General features: G+C 35.5%; 1 protein-coding gene across 1 annotated transcript in view; it reads left to right on the top strand.

Moving 5' to 3' along the window:
- Positions 1 to 19,317, top strand: part of ERICH2 (glutamate rich 2) — a 31,713-nt gene that overhangs the window by 181 nt on the left and 12,215 nt on the right. The window contains exons 2-9 of the mRNA XM_067549867.1: positions 20 to 68; positions 2,506 to 2,539; positions 6,106 to 6,142; positions 8,084 to 8,117; positions 8,408 to 8,456; positions 8,701 to 8,737; positions 12,576 to 12,665; positions 13,759 to 13,853. Coding sequence (XP_067405968.1) covers positions 20 to 68; positions 2,506 to 2,539; positions 6,106 to 6,142; positions 8,084 to 8,117; positions 8,408 to 8,456; positions 8,701 to 8,737; positions 12,576 to 12,665; positions 13,759 to 13,853 — 425 coding nt within the window. The remainder of the gene's footprint in view (positions 1 to 19; positions 69 to 2,505; positions 2,540 to 6,105; positions 6,143 to 8,083; positions 8,118 to 8,407; positions 8,457 to 8,700; positions 8,738 to 12,575; positions 12,666 to 13,758; positions 13,854 to 19,317) is intronic.

Below are 19,317 nucleotides of genomic sequence, written 5' to 3'. Positions count from 1 at the left end.
ACGCTGCTTTTCTCTCCAGGTTTGATGTGGTCTGGGGCCCGGGGACTCCCAGGACGACAACCCCCAAGGTAAGAGACTCTTCTCCCCTCCCCCCCCCCCCCCCCCCCCGGCCGCCCACTGCAGCCCCCAAGGTAAGAGACTTTCCCCACCCCATCCAGGCCACCCACTGCAGCCCCCAAGGTAAGAGAATTGTGGAGTTTGGTACCTAACCTGCCTAGATGCTTTTGAAAACCCAGTAGGCACCTAAATACCTTTACAAATCTAGCCCTAATTCCAGACTGTATATAACTCAATTTATTCATCTGTAAAAAGGCCTTATATAATTGCCCAGCCTCACAGGAGTGATTTGTGGCTTAATTAGGGTCAAATTCTGCCTTCTAATGTAAACACATTATGTAATCAGGGGCTTCATCAAGACTAGAATTTGTCTTTGACTTTGATCTTCCTGAATTCTGTAAGGCACTTTATTATTACATTAATTATTTATTGTTTTCTATTCTTTAAAGTCTGCCCCCGCTCCTTAAATGTAGCTTTGATAATACTCTGATAATTTATGGTGCTTTTTTTTAACGTAAATGGTCACATTTTATTGGCTTTTGCGGCACGGATTGAAACTACCTTTGGCTTGTTTATGTCACATTAGCTCTTCTATTTTCAAAAGGTAAGTTCTGATTTTTTTGATAGACAGGATTTTCAAGGATTCAGCACAAAACACTTGATGCAAATATCCTTCATATCTGAAACACGTATATAGCAATCAGGATCTCAGAAACGTATCCTGCAAAGTTGTAAATCCTATCTATAGTTCACCAACATCTCTTTGGTGTAAGTCACTTGACATCAAGATACTTTTCTCTCACTGTCTTGTTAGGCCTTTGTTGTTGTTGCTGTTGTTGTTAGTATCAGGCATTATATGATCACAGTTCACCTTGTTGAGAGTTAAGATTGTATCAGCACTTCCATTATAAAACCCTATTTTTTGGGACCGTGTAAATTTTCTGTAAAATCTCACCTAGGCAGAAATTTGGTATACAAAGTCTAAAGAAGTTATGTTTTCTTTTGTTAATAGAAAACTTTTTAAAGCTGAGAATGAAATACATGGGTTTGCAAGTTTTTAAAGCTTTTTATATGTTTGTATAACTTGAAAGCTAATTTAGTTTAAAATACAATCTGACCAGTGAAAAGTCCCAAGTTCACTGCAATCTCTTTTTATATGTTAAAACAAAGGTCAAAGTTGTTAATATGAGTGGTAATCTTTGTAAAGCTGCTTAATTTCTATGAGAAAAATTTCATAGCAAATGTTTATGAACTTAAGTACATATTTACACAGTAGACTATGGGATTTGGTAAGTTTGATAGTATGCATATTTAAAACATTTTAGCTGGCATAGGTCACTGATACTAAGGTATAGAATTGTTTATCTTTACAGCGCTAGTCCATTACAGCCCGTGTTCATAGTGGTTGAGAAGTTACCATCTGATGGTTGCATGAAATGAGTTTGGTGTTCTCAGTCTGACTTCTAGTGAAAAAGTATCCACATTGTAAAAATTATCACCATAATTGCTATTAGTTTCAGCAGTAAAGCCAAGGACTAAATGGGCATGAAGATTTAATTACCTTCTAATCCCTAAAGATGGTCCATTCAAATCAGATTTGTGACATGTTGGCAGGGCAGTGTATGAAAGCTTTTACTGACATTGTCCCAGACTGACAGAACTGGAGACTGAAGTCCTCTTTCCCTGGCACTGATGAGCACTGAATTCACATGATTTTGTTTAGAAAAAGATAAATGTACAATTGCATAATTATCTGGTGAACTTAGAACTAAATTCTCCTCTCAGAAGAGAGTGCATAAAAATGCCAAGTCTACTGATGTCAGACTTTTTTCCCAGTGATTCCTTTCACTGTGCATGATTCTCCTCTCTGTTACACCAGTGACCAAAGCACAGATGTACACATACATCTGGCCAAATAGGACCCTTCTTCAAAAGGGGATAGTAGAATGGGAGAGCACAAAGAACCATATTTGTAAATAGGGGAGAGGGGCATTGGGATACTGATACCAGGGACCCACAAACACTATCAGTTAAGGAATTGGAGAGCTGATCTTTCTTACTGTCATTATATGGAATTGGGATTTTTGTACCTGCTTAGTGTACTTTTAGGAAATGGCTCTTCTATTTATTTTTGTCATTGTTCTGAGCTGTGTGTCACAGGATTATATACTTAATACCAATCACTTTCACTCATAGTTGTATTTTTGACTGGAAGAAAAGTTGTACACATCCATCTTTGGTGTGCAATCAGGCAATTTGTAGCATATTGAAAGTTAACCATTTATAGTATATAACAAACTAACTGGTTCTGTTTAAAAGAGCTTCTTGGAGAACTATCTAGTTGAGTGAATATTGAGATGCAGCTAACAAATTAGTTTACTGTCCCCATTTAAAAACTGTGTTTCTTAAATGATAATTTTTAAATTATTTTCCTGTAAATTTTTTCAGGTTTCTGGAATGCTGGAAGTGATTGGACCAGAAGGTATTTTTTGTGTTACGAATTAATGCAATTTTTTTTAAAGTGAAGAATTGTGTTATTATTTCCAACATTCAGATTTTAAAAATCAGCTATTATATTTGCTGATAAAATCATAAGTAAGCATATGTTTCATGCAGTTATTTTTATTTTCTCAAGCTTAAGTTTTTGTTCAGTTGTTTAGGAAAAATCCCTCATATTTGCAGCTTGTCTTTCAGTGTGGCCACTTTCACACTTTTTCAAAGCTAATAACAGTGGAGTGATGTGGATCTACCTAGTGGTGTTGTTCTGTGAATTATGTAGTTCACATCTCCACTTTCCAGGAAATTGCACAGATGAAGAATAAGACTCTAACAAGCTTAGAGACGTAATATGGAAATACATATATGAATTCCCAATCCTGCTTCCAAGTCCCAATTAAAAATGAAGGGAAATTTTTTCAACATCTCTCCTCACTGTAAAAACATCAATTCAGAGAATGAATTTAAGTGTAGTCCACGAAGGTACTTCAGCAGTTAAGTCCTGTTTTCAGGCACCACTGTTATCCACAGAACTCCTGCTCAGCTGCCTTCTAATCCTGTAGGTACCTCAGTTCATTCAGTGCCTAAGCTTTTACCTCTGAACATGTATGCTGCAGCCTCACGAGGCAGCTGAGTGCCTATTTCCTCCCTGAATGAGGCTTCAGTGCGCATGTTTTAGTTACCTGGCTGTCTATCTCCTAGCTAAGCCCCAGAGCGCGACACAAACCTTGGAAGATAGGTGTTCAGCCACCTAAGTTGCGTGTGGGTCCTGGTCCGGGTAAGCATGCTCAGAGAGCTGGTCTATCAGGCAAGTTTACACAAAACAGCCAGGGGTTGGGGTCAGAGGAGGAAGACTTCCTTTATAAAATTTAGCCTAGTGGATAGGCTACTCACATAGTCCCCCTCCTGAGGAGAAGGGATTTGAACAGGGATTGTCTGCCTCTAAGGTGACTGCCCTAATCATTAGGCTATAGTCATTGTGATTCTTTCACTGGCCCAATTAATATTTAATTATTCAATTATTTAATTGAAATGGAATAACTTTAACAGATGAGATTGAGGGAGACCCACATCAGAATATTTCATAGCCTGGTGGTTAGGGCATATACCTGAGAGGTGGCTGGTCCCTGTTCAAATCACTTCTCCCACTCAGAAGAAGGGTGGACTTGAACTGAGAGTCTCCCACATCCTAGGTGAGTATCCTGTCCACTAGGTAAAAGGATGTAAGGGAAGTGGTCTTTCTTCTCCCCCCTGCCTGTTTTGTGTGAATGTACCTGAAAGGCCCAATCTAGCAGGCAGTCTCTGAGTAAGTCTACTGGATCAGGCCCCTGCACATGAGTTAGGTGACCAAACGCCTATATTCCCTGGTTTGTGGATTGCAGGCAGAGATAGGCACTTCCCTGCAACCTAGACTTAGGCACCTATTCCATGAGAGGGACGGGGTTTAGCACGCACCCCTCTGGTTGACATTACCCATTGGCTGGATTAGATGGCATTCATTGTGTAGGAGCCTAGGCACCTACCTCAGGCTTTGTGGATCACAGTACTGTTCCTGTGATTTTTCCAGGAGCCTAGAAGTTAGATGCTACAGTGCTCAGCATCGCAACACCTAAGACCGTTCATGGATCTATAGAGCCCTGCAAATCCATGGATATCTGCTTTATATGCACGGACCATTTTTGCAGATCGCAGATTGGCTGCAAATACAAATTTTGTATTTAGAGCCCTGCAAATCCGCTTTATATCCATGAACCATTTTTGCAAATTGAATGCAGATACAAATTTTGTATTGACACAGGGCTGTATGGGTCTGGGCCTTTGTATTGTACAACTGGCTGTGTCATACTCCATGTACTATATGCAATTCCATGTACCATATGCAAACTTTGGAAATTCATTGTCTAACAGTCTGTATTTATTCAGCTAATTGTACATACCTCTTACTTTTATAGTCATCTTGCTGTAGGTTTTTTTGCTCAGTGATCCCCAAAATTTTTAAATTATATGTCTGTATTTATTTATATAATAATACACAGATTATTTTTATGAAGAAAACTGGCCGTACTTCTGGATTATAATTATTCAGAAGGAAAAAAAAGTTGTTAAAATATCCTCTATTGGCAATTGTTGAATGCAATGTTAGATAGTCTATACCATGGATGTTCTGTCCTGAGGCATAGGTTCAGTATAACAGCAGCATTGGTTCAGTATAACAAGTTTGGAATATACAGCAAGCCATTGAGCAAATGCCATTGATGACCAGGGACTCTATTGAGTATGCTTAGGTAGATGTTACTCTAGAGTACTACAGTATTTCACATTTCAAATATATACATCTCTTCATGGCTGTTTTCTAAATTTGATCTACATTCATTCATGGGAGAGTGTTAATGAACTGATAGTTCTAAAATCTTTACAAAGGAAGGAAAACCATACAAAGTAACAAGACTTCACAAGATTTAAAAAATCCCGTTTAGTCTACTGAATAAATGTACATTATGAAAAATATTAGAGGTCTGCTCTAAGTGAGGTCAATGGGAATTTGCCATTGGTTACGTGGTAGCAGGATTTGGTCTTTAAACTTTCCAGAAAAACTGAATATAAATTGGCTTTATGCACCCAAATAGTTTTACAATAACATTATACAGAACAGGAATAATTAGTGACCATTATGCACTCAACAAAAATTCTTATTGCCTTATACTGTACACTTAGACTCTTTTATTACTGAGGAAGTGAATGTTGACCAGACCATGGGATTTATCCCTGACTCTTTAAAAGTTCTGCGATTAACTTCTACTTGGATAGCCATGTGATATAGGCAATATGGACCTTGTTTTAATGTCTCATCAGAGATACAGTACCCTTAAACAGTATGTCACTTCCTAATACTGCATTGCATTTTCAGCCATGGTTATAAGCCCTATTCTAGTATAAAATTTGGACCCACAGTCTTCTAGCCCAAGTACGACTGCTACCAACTGAGTCTTAATGAAACTAAGACAATTGTAATTTAATTTTTTTTAAATGACATTTTACAGTAGTTTTATATCAATAAAGGGAATGTACAAAGAGGAGATTCTAAGGTCACTCTCACATCACCAACACCGTAAGTCTGTTATATGTAACGTTTACAAGTCCTCCATATATAAAGGCAAAAAAGACAAATAATACAGAAACATTTTTTAAAATGGCATCATATCAGAGATTTTTGAACACCCAGTAATGTCAAGAAGAAAATTCATATCTAAAGTGAAAAGTGCTTATGTAATTTATAAACTGATATCTTAGCCATCAGTTTAATAGCTCAGTGTTTGCAATTTTCAGTCCTTCAACATTTTTCTGTTGTCTGGTTTTATAAAACATTTTCGTACAGAATCACTAATAATTATCAATTGCAATCTACATTTGTAAATATATAAAAACTTTAACAGCCAACATTAACTGTACACTGTGGTAAAGAATTAATTGTGTATAGAAAAATACACTCTTTAAGAAAACATGTTCTGTTCTATGTTGTGCTTAATAGATCATGTACAACTTTCTGTTTAGATGGACTTATTCTAGAAGCCTGCTTGACAGTGTCAAGGTAAGAAAAGAGAGATACAGTCTTGGCCTCAAAAAGTTTCCAGAAGATTCTGTTGTGTGAGGCAAGCTGTAAGAGAATGTGAGTTGTGCGAATTTGGGAAGACCTAGTGGTAGAGTAAGAGTCAAGATAGGCTGTTGATGGTATCCCATATCTACCATTGATTGATCTATTCTTTCCTTCATGTGTATTATGAAGCTAGTGAAATAAGTTTTTATTGGCTCAGTATACAGTAATATGCAATCTTTGGAGCAAAAAAGGTTCCTTCTTCAGGTTTTGGAAGTTTATACCAAAACCATAGTATATATAAAATGGATTGCTTTATTTGTTTACTGAGATTTGCAATGATACAATACAAGTGTTACATTCAACTATCGTTTCATATATCAAAGATTCTTCTGTTGCATTAAATTGATCACGCACTAGAGGAGCCACGCCAAGTGGATCAAATCAGAATTTTAATGCAAAAAGGGCACATTGTGAAAGATAAAAAGATTAAATATAGCATTTATTATAATTGTTGTGATATGACTGTAAAATGTCATATTTTCAAGTGCTTCCTTCACAAATATTTGTTCAAAGAGTTAAATTCACATCTTGTACTTTGAATATTATAGGTTTGTGCTAGTAATGCTTAGTTCTGGTTGAGAAAAAACGTATATTTTCAGTTAACTCGTGCTTGTTCCTGACCTCAAGCAGACTATTTTTCTTCTTTTTTTAAAACATTTTGAGACAGTCCTATATTGATTAGGTCCCTATCAAGGTGAAATAAAGCTCCTGGCCCACAATAATTCTCTGACCTTTCTGTGCTGCACAGTTCCAGAGGCTGCTTCTGAACCTGAGAGCTATCTCCCGTATTTGCTAGTGATAGACTGCCACTCAAGCTTTGATGGGGTAGGGTTTTGTACATATTTGTTCTTGATGCTAGCCAGACAGGAGAAACATGTGACTCCTCTTGTTCCCCCCTCTCTTCCCCCCCAAAAAAAATGATTTAATGAACAGGAGCTATCTGCCACCTATTGTCTCTTAGATAAGTTTTAGAAACGTAAAGAAGTTCAAATAAATATTCTTAGCCATTAATAGAGACCAAAGTTATGTCTCCCCTGCTAGGTTTCAAGTAACTTTCTTATGTAGGCCTAATTGCATGGGTTTAATAGGAGGGGAGAAAAAAGATTATTAGATGGACCCAGAAGATGGAATCGTAGAGTGCAGGGCATGGGAAGTTTATTTGAATGAATCCCTAATGGTGAAAAGGCTGGTCTAGAGTGAACGTTTTAAAAAAATGACACTGGATTAAAATGCCTATATCTGGTTACATCATTGCTGTGTGGAAGTGTACTGGTGCTATACAGTATAAAAATTCTATTTTAGATAAGGGCTAATTTGTACTGAGGAAAGTTGGCTCACAATGAAGAAACAAGTTTGCCTGAAATTATATTGAAAACACCTGTGCTCTGTCTACACTAAATAGCTTACTTACAATACTAGTAATACTGTTGCAGCTGAAAACATCTTATGTGCCTACTAATATTCCAATTCAGCAAAGCACTTAAGTACAGATAGGTCCTAGTGAGTTCAATTGTAAAAACATACTTAAAGGATTTACAGAATAGGGGATGGAGTTAAGCATGTGCTTACGTGCGTTGCTGAATCAGGTCCTAAATCTGGTTACAATTCTTTCTAGTGTAGGTGTTGTTTCTAGTTCAGAAGCCAGCATTCAGGGCTTGTACAAACTCCGGAAAAGGCCTGGGTACTTTTTGTTGAGTCAGACTTTAGAGTCCAGATTAAGTAATTATTTGCAGTAATTGCAATTGTGTGATAATTTGTTGCTTTCTAGATTTTATTTTTATTTGTTTTGCTACCCCATGTCCACTTCAACAAACTGTGAAATTCCAGTGTTCCAGCAGTATACTTGTTATTACAAATGTCTGTATTTTCTACTAGGCAAAACTGTTTAGAAAGGACAGATGCCAAAAAGGTAAGACTTAGTTTTCCCTAGGATTTACTTCTGCATTTCTTTCATGGGCAGTTGATGTGTTTTGTTCCGTATTTAGCTTTTGTATTGAAAAACAATAGCTTTTGCTGTTTGATATTTTGGTATGTATGGTGAAGCAATTTCAAAACTCCAATTCTCCATGCTGGTGTGGCATTCTGTTGAAGTCCTAGGAATTTGCATCACTGCAAGAATCTTTACTAATGCGGAATAGGTATCTTAAGTAATTACATTGATTTTCACTTTTTTTAATATTACTTCTGTTGTTATTTTAGGACCAAAAGAATGGACAAAATGGCAGATTACTTGTGTTTGGTCCGGAAGGTGAGTGACTTAAATAATGATTTAGTGTTAGAAAAAAAACCTCTTTTTTTATTGTATATTAGCTTGTCCTGATGATTAAAAAAATCCAGTAAGCAAGTTTTTTATTTGTTTAGCAATGCAAATTTGAATTGAAACTTTGAAACATTTTACACTGTCACAGTCAAAAAAATGTTTAGAATTGAAAATCAGAATTTGTATTAAGTAAATCAGAACTTTAAACAGCTGTTGTTAATTTGTTTTTTAGAAGAAGTGGTTATTGAACCAATTCAAACAGTGCCACGGTAAGATGATCTCTTTCATTTTGCAGCTGATCTATTACATGCCTTTTTAAGCAATTAGAGCTAGATAATGAAATCATTTGTCACCCAATTAATTTTGAAAGACTGGAAATGCATGGATTAACACTTTAACCTTTGGTTCAGTTGGCACCATTGTTATTTAGATGGCGCATTTAAAATAGAATTTAAATGTTGATGATATTATGGAAGTACATATTGTTTAATTTAAGGCCTTTAAATTTTGTATTACTGAATAGTTATTTTCTCTCAGTTTGAATATTTACTGTTGTAGAATAAATTTATATAAAATAATTTTCAGAAACTATTAAAACATTTTTTGTTGTGCATAATCTTTTGGTTTTAAAATAATAGAATTCATGTATAAACTAAAATTAGAAATATTAGTTGATGAAAATTAATGGAAGATTTATGTAAGGGCCAGATCCTGTATCACTGAAGTCAACAGGAGATTTGCTATTGGCCTTAATGAGTGCAAGTTCAGGTCCTGAATGATCTCAATTGTTTTGAAAATATCAACCACTATATTTAAAACACTTATAAGATTAAGTGAAAACCGGGAAAAATTTTCAAAATAAATAAGTTACCATGGCTCTTAGAGTGCTCTCTTAAAAGTCCATGGAAAAGCTACCATCGACTTAAGTGGAACAGGATCATGCATCATGACAAGGTCTCTTCATCCATGTAAGCAGTCAAAAGGCAGGTGTCACTCTACAGTAACTGATCTAAGGTCACATTTTTAGAAGTGGTTTCTAAATTTGGACTTGCAGATTTTGTACACATGAAAGGGAATGCATGAAAAAATGTGAATATGCTTGTTAATGAAATTGTCTGAAAATCTGGCCCTTAGTGATTATCCAAGATTGCTCCAAAATGTCTTTCCTTGTTGATCTGTCATGTCCATAAAACTTAACTTGAGGTGCCAGATTTTTAACTCATTTACACAAGTGTAAACTTGGAGTAACTCCAAAGCCTAAATGGATCAAATGTTAAAAGTGAACTTTTTTGTTCCTGGATAGATGCATTTTCATTAATTTTTCTTTTGCATGCAAACTGTATTTGCACATGTAAATCTGGTAGGTAGTAGGTAATTGGACTTTTGACCTCTCAGTTTTCACACAAGGATAATATATTTAGACATTGTAAAATAATAAATAATAGAAATTAACCAGTAAACTTTGCACATATATGGAAAAGCTTTTAGATGCAATTTTAAGCCACTTTTTAAAACTTGGTCTTAAAATTCTTGCCAAGTGGACTGCTTTCGGTGTTATGATACTTCTCGTACCATATGGCTCTATAATATTGCCTGAGTTACTAGATTTTTTTTTTAATAGCTGGAATTGGAATAAATTCCACTTGTGATTTTTTTCCCCTTGAACAATCATTATGTAAAATATAACTGCAATTTATTACAATGCTGTATTAAATATATCACTAAATCAATATAAAAAGTAGGAATATTCATTTCCAGTAAGAGTAATAATATTATAAGAATGTTATAGTCTCTTTTTCTAGCATTGAGCTTTATTACAGGCAGATAATTGAATGGAGGTATTTATTATATGAATATATAACCCCTAGTATGTATAATTATTTTTGAGATTCTTGCCTCCATATTTTTATTGAAGTTTGAAAATTCTTATTTAACAGTTAAGGGACCTCTGTAGCACTTAATACAGTCTGGAAGAGTTACCTGTACATTTTCAAAAGCCAATTTACTGCTGCTTGCTTCCTGTGCTAGAAAATGGGTATCAAAACATGATATAAGATATAAAAGATATGGGAACAGCTTCCTTGCAATCTGGATGCGGTCTATTTATTTCTTATTCAGCTCCATGTAGGCTTTATTTGGTGAATCTTCCAGAAAGTTGTCTTGAAAAGTCATCTTAAAGTGATAGAAATACTACATTGTAATGGTCTTGGCCAATTCAGTCAAACCAGTTAGTACCTGCAGTAATGATCAGTCATAGAACTTATTTTAATATTTAATTAAAAGGAGAAAATAGGAGTTAACTGCTAGAGTGCATTCGATTCATTCCCACTCACTTGAAAAGCCTATTCCTAATCAGATACGTATAGGCCTTCTTACATTTTGTATAGTATGAATTTTCAAAAGTGATTTTTGGATGCCCAGTTTAAGATGCTTTTTAAAGGGGTCTGATTTTTCAGAATGTACTAAGCTTCTGCCCTTTGAATATCAGACACCTTTTAAAGTGTCTCAAGTTGGGTACCCAAAATCACTAGTCACTTTTGAAAATTTAGTCTAGATTTTTAAGAAAAAGCTAATGACCCAAAGTATATAGGAGATATATCATATATGAGATATGCCAGTATATAGTTTGTACAGAAAACATATGTTGCATTTTCTCCATTTGTATGCATTTACTCTAATCTTCTCAAAACTAAATAATAGATTTAAATAATATTTAAGTAAGAGTGCCATATTCAGTTTAATTCTTGTTTTTTAGTTGAATACTGTCTATCTCAATATTGTTAAGGAATAGATATTAAACTCCATCTGTCCATGGTTTTGTTGTTGTTGTTGTATTCCATGTCTGAGTAGCTTTATCACCTATGTGAGATACTGTAATTTGATTTTTAAAATGTTTGGGATTTTGAAAGGTAATAGGAGGGCTTTTGAAAGGTAATAGAAGATACTAGAAAAACATTCCCTCAGACTTTGTAACTGTAGAAAATACTTTTTTCCAATGAACCATCTGTCATTATTTGTTAAATGGTGTCTACTGGAGTTTCTATTTTCTGAAATAAAAATGAAGATAAATAATTAACTTGGCACTCAGCTAGCTGGCAGCTAATCATGTTCACTGACTTGATCATGCTGATGATGATTTGGTTATTTGTGGAGACTATTGATGTTACTGATCTACCTTCAAGACCTCAAATGACATGTTGTTTTGTGAATTTGAAGATTGAATATGCAAAAATCAATGTTGAAAATGAATTGCTCTGTGATCCCAACTTTATATTTTTGTGCTTTAATATAGAAAGCTACATAAACTCTATTTGGAAAGTATGTTCAATAGCTGAAATCAGTTGTCATTGTCATTTTCAGAGAGAGCTATTAAAAAGGTATAGTGAATGTTTGAGCTGTAAACGTGCAAGGAAGCTGATGATATAGCTAGAACTGATAATCTATAAATGTGATTTCCACTACTGATTCATTTAATCAGACACATGCCTTTAGATAAAATATAATTTTAATTAACTACAACATTGAGTATGTGTAGAAGAAAGGGAATGTTCTCAGCATGGCTGGGTCACAAATCATGTAAAATTTGTCCTCTGTGGCTTAATTTGGCTACTTGCTAAAACTGGGCCTTATAGATACTGATATGTGGTGGGGTGGTAGTGTTGTACCAGAAGTGTGTGAGGATAAAAATTTACTTTTTCAGCCATTTTATTGACTGTCAAAGTTTGAAACAGTTGCACCCTATTCCGTGTTTCTCATACATAAACACAGTCATCTCTGTTGTATATAATCTAGATAAAGAAACTCATAAATATTCAGGTTATTGACTTGCCTTCAGTGGGGGCTAAATTCAGCACTGGGATTTTTATAACACAACATACATTTCAATGAAAGAGTTAAAAATAGAACGATGTAGTTGCGGCCATTGTACACATTACAACAGCCTTTTTGTTTTTGTTTTGTTTTTTGGTGGGCAGAGGGGAGTTGATACTAAACTTGGGTAACCACAAGCTTTCAAGTATCAGTGGAATGAACATAATTATATTGCAGTTAATGCCAGTATTTGATTTGTGTTTCTTTATATGGAAAACCATTTTAATTTAAACTAAGGCAGCATGGATGTGGACCAGAATCTACAAACAAGGTTTATACCCCAACAAAACAAATCTCATTATGTGCAGCTAAATCAACATTTGAAAAGTAAGTCTTATTTCTTTGTAGCCCTCTACATGCATTTAAGAAAAATGGGCTATTAAAAATACTAACATTGTGATTTTTAAATAAATTATTTGTAAACCTTTGCATTAATGTTTTAGGTACTGGCAAGTCAGGAGTACTCTGTCAGAGGAGGATGGATTTATGGTCACTGGGAGGAAATGCAGGCTGGAAATCTTGTTAAAATGAGTACCAAATGGCCCTTTGTCCCCCATCACAAGTTAATGACCACTTTCTTGGGCTGGGAACTAGCAAGATTAGTAGGGGGATGCATATCAGAAGGCCAGGCCAGAATGGAAAATTCTAATATGAAGCCGAACTTGATTTGGTGTATGTTGATAGCATGAGCATTGGTTAGACAACTCAGATAGCTGCAGCCAGTGTGGATTGCCAGTGTCTAGCAGGAGCAAGAGCAGATTGGACATATCCTGAGTTGCCAGAGAATAATAAAAAAAACAGGCTTTGAGCAGTGCAGTGTAAACACTAAGCAATGTAAAAACCCAGCACTGGACAAACTACGAACATGGCTACCAAAAACAAAATAAAACCCCACCACACCAAAACCTGAATCAACTTTAATTTTTTTGTTGGAGAACCGAACTGAGCTCCAGGTTGTTCTTGGATTAATGATCTTAAAACAAAATTGCTATAAAGTCCCTGTACATCTAAGGCAGTGGAAGTAGACTCCTTGGGGTGAGAGATGGAGCTCCTGCAGTTGTGGGGAAGCCATAGAAGGAGAGAAATAGTAACTAAATTTACTTTGCTCCCTTTTGTTAATTTACAGTTTTGATGAGGGGACTTCTTAATCTCACCATCAATTAAGAAATAAATCTTATAATGTCTAGAAATATCCATCATGTACTTCAAAAAGTGCTCCATCATCCAGCAGGCAAATCACTTTTCCATAAGAAGCAGTTATTAATTATGACATGGTTATCATATCTGGCTTATTATTTTGATGATGCTGCTATTATATCTCTAGAAATTGGCTTAAACTGGAGATATGTGTTATTTTTAGTCTTTATGATATTTATATGCTTATTTTATTTTTTTCATGGAAATCATATGCAATATGTAGATGGGACGTTTCTGCAAAAAGTGTAAAAAATAAAAATTCATCTAGGATTCCAGAGACTACTTTAAGATCATCCCACTACATACAAAAAAATACAGGTAAGATTTATACTTTCTTCAGTGAGTTACAGATTGGTTGAATAAGAGACCTGTCACACCCCAAAAAATTTGAGGTTAACAAATGGGTAGTAATAGAGGTTATAAATGGTATTAGTTTCTGTGCTGCATGATTGTGGAAAGAATAGGATTTTCTTGTAAAGATTGAATGTGGTGTCTTAGCACTTACATATATCTAGTTTAATGGAGACACAGCTTTGGTTTTGACCGGTGGTTAACTGTCTGAATGCTTGCCTATAACTTATATGTCATACTTTTATGTCATGTTATGGAAACCATCATTTTTAGTTCTGATATTTTTTGAATTCAGGATCTGTGGAAGATAATACATTATAGTACAGCAAAAAGAAAATTTTAGTTTTATCTGAGAAGACTCTAGGGAATAGCCACTGTGTTCATGGAAGACACTGTTCTCAGTTAGACTGAAAAGGGGCTAAAATGCCATGGCTGTGACCCAACAGAACAACACATGCCATCATAAAGCATTCACAATATATTATCTGACTTTGGGGTTCTGAACTTCTAGAACTCTGTTTTCTTCATTAATCTTGTATTGCAGACAAGAAGATCTGACCACATGTGAAGTAGTTCTACAAAGGAAACTCCACATTCGGTGGTGCAAATTTTCTTTTGTTTAATAAATGTTTTCAAGAATACTATATATTATCCTTTCCCTTTTAGAATTAACATTAATGTGCACAATAGCTGACTGCAATTTTTTTTTATCCCTTCTTTGTTTTAATTTTACAGAATTTTTTACAGATGAGCAATTAACTGATTTACACAAACTACATCAAGAAACAAAGATCAGTGAAGCTAGGACAGATAGTATCAAATCAGAAGTCACTGGTTGGCTGGTTCAAGTGCAGTGTATCTCTGAATCCATGACAATTCTCCATGCAAATATTTTCTATTCAGAATTGCCTTTTATTATTTAAAAAATTGTTTTTTGCTTAGGAGATTGGTATGGGGAAAGTGTAGTAATCTGAGGCTTGATTTGTACCTTCTAGACACAGGCCACAATAAGGGATGGAGCTCAACCACACTATCCCAAAAGGAGTACCAGTGGCCTTTTGTCTTTGGGACATGCAGAGACTGCACCTCTTGATAATGCTCCTCTTCTTTGGGTGCATCTTGTTTTTTCCTTCTGCAGCCAGCTACTGTGTTTTGGGGTTAGGGCTCTGAGGAAAGGGACTGATTTCTGCTTTACCTTAAGCCCTTGTCTACACTACAAACTTATGTCACTCGGGTGTGGAAAATCCTCTTGAATGACATAGTTGTAATGAAATAATGTCTGCTCAGTTGTATGCAGTTAAAGTTTAAATAGACAATTTTTGTAGAAAGTTACAAGGCAGTAAAGTAGCCTGATATAAATATTATAAAGAAGGAAAATTAGAAACCAAGAGAAGGAATCCCTAGTTTATAATGGAAACTATTTTTTATAATATTAACTATAGCTGTTGCTACCAGTGGAATTGCTGTAATATAAAAACTAAATAAAGTGAAATGAGTTACTAGTAAATTTAACCTGTTCCTGACATTCCTTGTCATCAGCCAACCAGTCATTGGATGGCACTTTGTCAGAATGTTGCCTTCCTTTCAAAGGCTTACTGCAAAACATGACTCAATTGGTCTTATTAAAAATAAAATGTATTAAGGATGGAAAGAGAGAAAATCCAGTATAATTCAAAGGAAACAGCCTGCATAAGGTATTTAGCCCTAATTTCTAAACAATTTAGGTAGGTAAAATTCAGGACATTACATTTTATGATGAACGCAACTTCTCTGGTGAGCTTGTCTCTTTCTCCTCTGCCCCTTTTGCTGGGCAGCTTGTCAGTGAAACAGTCTTTCCACTCCATATAGCTGCCATCCTTCCTTCCTCCTCAGGTTTATCCAATCCCCCAAATTTTAGTCAGTGATCATTTTAATGTTCCAGGATGTTAGCCTGTTCATCAGTCCCAAGCATACAAACAGGTGTTTACACAGACATCTCTTTTGAGGGCATATGATACGTTCTCATAGAATGTCCTATATATATTTTAAAGACATTCAATATTGTAATAGTTGTCCTTGTGTAAACAAGGTTGGGTTTCTGGTTTTGCTCCTGTTACATTTATTTTTCCAAATGTCCCTTTGAAGGTGTATCCACACAGTACATGACTCTTAGCCTATATTTGCAGCCTTACCAGCTTTCACGGTGATTGTTGTTGGAAAAAGCTGTTTTGGCATGCTAAATAGCCTTATTTAAGATGTGCCTGACAGAAACTGTTAACCTTGAAAACTGCTCACTCTTTACCTGTTAGAGTTCGTAGTCTTATAGTTCCTTTTACTAGCATTTCAATTCCATATAAAGTATTAATAATTGAAATAGTAAGTAGCACAGTTTTGCTGCCCTTTAAGGGAATCTTGATGACTAATATACAATTGCTCTGTTAGCACTTATACTCCCTTTTATGAGCTAGCATATGATGTCATAGTTAAGTCAGAGCTAGTTAATAAAGAACTAAGTTGATGCAAACTTAAAACTCTCTAAAACCTGGGAAAAAGACTACTAGGTTCTATGGAGCTGCAGTCAGCAATAGAAACTGGGATTCTTGGTGAGCTAACTCCATGATAAAGTTTTAAGAGGTCTTGTTCTCTCTTGGGGCCTGAGCCAAAGCTCTCTGAAGTCAACAGATTCCCATTAACTTCAGTAGGCTTTGGTTCAGGTCCTAACAGCATTCCCAGACAACTTTGCCCTTCAGTGGTTCTATGCAACAACTATATGCTTGTGGTTAAGGCATTTTAGTGTCTGATTAGATTAAACTGATTTATAAAGACACACTAGAATTTTTTTCCCCTCATGATGTCACTACAGGGCAGAATTAAGGTGATTTGGATGTCCTAACTGTGCATTTCTATACCTTAACTTATTTGGCTTTCTTTCAAATTTAACTTTTAACTCTGAATTTCCTGAGTTTACAACACTTTGGAATAATTACAACATCCTTTTAATGTATCTTATCCTCAATTACTGATACATACTCTCAACCTAAACTCTGTTTAACATACTTTTTGTCTGGGAATGTTTGTTTTTGTTTTTTAAATTCCATACATTAACTCCAACTAAGAAACTCAAAGAGAATGCTATGTGATACTTCATATCTTCAAATCCATTAGAAATATCAGCTTTAAATATTTTGTAAACAATTTTAACTTTTTATAGCCAGATGCACTAGTATGTCCTGATAGTTTTGCTCTAGTATGCAGCAGCGTGATGCAGCCAGAGCATCCTGGACAGTTAAATTGTGTTTACAGGTGCTTTGTTTCATCAGAATAGTGCAAAGCAAATGGGGAATACAGCCCAGCTTGCCTCTTCTTGTCCTCCAATTTCCCCCTCCTCTTGTATTTCCCTACATTCTTCTGCACATGTGCACGCACCCCATTTCTCCCTTCCATACCCCTGCTTGCATATAAACGTTGTCCCCCCCAATTCCTGCCTTCTTGCTGAGTAGATTTGTATTTCATAGCTGAATGTTCATTTGTCATCAGAGGCTTGTGCATAATATCTTCTCCTTCAGAGAAACACATGAAAAATTGGTCTTTTTTAAAATGGTCAATGCATCCTCTTGTGCCGAGTGAGAGTGAAGCCAGCCTGCCTTCAGCTGGTGGTCCTGAGCTGTTAGGAGGTGGTGAGGAACACTTAGGGCTTGTGTATGCTCCCTTGTAGTTTGGACTTTTCAAAGAGGACTACATTAATACAAATTAAAAACCTTTTAGTTTGCATTTGCAGCATCCACACAGGGCAGTTACAGTGCAACCTTTTGGGCCAGTCACATCCCTTTCGTCCAAACTGCAGGTCAGTATAGATACAGCCTATCTGAGAACAATGGGACATAGATGCCTATGTCAAAATGTCCACTTTAGGGCAACCTAAATGAGATTGCAGCAGTTTTGAAAGAGTACAGTTTGTGGAATTCTCTGTAGAAGAACATTATTCTTCAACATTGCTGAAGAAGAATTTTTGTGTTATGAGGAATAATGGGGGGGGAGGGAGGAATGACCATTAATACTAAAAAACAAAAAACATTTTTTCAAATGTAGCCTACACACAATAAAGATTTCAGTAAGTAAACTGAAAGGAAATTTTGAAAACTCTGCATTCTGTTAATAAAATCATTTGGGACAAAGAGTCTGACACCAGGTGCTGCATTTCTTATTTTTAATTTTAAAATTTATTTTTAATTCCTAAATTAATTATCCAAGGAATGTAAATTAATTCTATAATCAAAGAATAAATGCTGGTAATTTTGGTTGGGATACACTTACATATAAGCAGTTGAATCTCTGCTTTAAGTGCAAAATTCAGCTCAGCCTTAATGATGGAGCTGCAGCTGGCACCTGCATAACAAAGTATTGGTATGCATTAACTTTATGAATTCCATGGTTTTTCTTCTAATTAGAAGTTGTCTTTTCTTCAACTTTCATTTTTCCCCCCTTATTACTTTATTCTGTGAGACCTGCTATTAGCTAGATTGCTAGATTGCAGCAGAACCTCGAGGATAAAATTGGTACAGTTGCTGTCCTTATAAGACTCTCGTTCTACAAAACGAAAATATACTGCATTTTGGCTCCTAACAGATCAGACATTGTTATGAGTAGCATCAGTACAATGGCTCTTCTTTTAGAATACTTAGCTGAAAGAATGGTATTATTTCTGAGGTAAAATTTTCTTAACAGAACCCATACTGCTTTTATGACCCTGCTTCAAAGCCCACTGAAATCAATTAGAGTCTTTGCATTGACTTTAACAGGCTTTGGATCAGGCCATGTGATTGTATATATTTCTGCAGTTTGTTCATTTGAAATTGCAGAAAACTTTATCAAACCTGTTACCACAATTTCATAACATTTCTCCTCAAACATGTTAGCTTGTAGTTCGTGTGTATAAGATGACAGAATTGGCTGAAGAAGAGCATATTTTGCAAGCAGGCACAATCCAAGCTTTGCAATCTAGTTCTGCCAGTAGCTCTCAATCCTGACCAGCAGCATGCCTTTTTATTTCAATCCTGGGACTCTGCAGCAAAGACTGTCAGCTGGATTCCATTAGGTCATGATTGAATGATGTGAACAAATACCCACTAAGGATTCAGCCTAGACCAGCAACCTAATTTTATTGACCCATGACTGATTTTAAACTCAAAAGATTAGGCACTGATCTGTGTGTTCATTGCAATATATAGTCCTATATATGGGACCTTAGAAATAAATCCCTCATTACTTAAGATGTCCTTCTACAATAATTTCATTCACATTGCACATGCATATAGATGTGTTTATTTGAATGTGCATTCAATCACAATTCTTATTTTCTTTTTATTATAAAGCACTTATGTGTTCTGTCAGTAGATCATTTGATTAACTGAACATTCCGATGCCACTTGAAGAAAGGAGGTATCAACTTATG

This window comes from Emydura macquarii, unplaced genomic scaffold (assembly GCF_026122565.2).
Source record: "Emydura macquarii macquarii isolate MOO-44397 ecotype Brisbane River unplaced genomic scaffold, CSIRO-AGI_Emac_v2 contig_1253, whole genome shotgun sequence".
Lineage (NCBI taxonomy): Eukaryota > Metazoa > Chordata > Testudines > Chelidae > Emydura > Emydura macquarii.
Note: the sequence above shows the minus strand (reverse complement) of the source record. Positions and strands in the feature narration are given on the sequence as shown.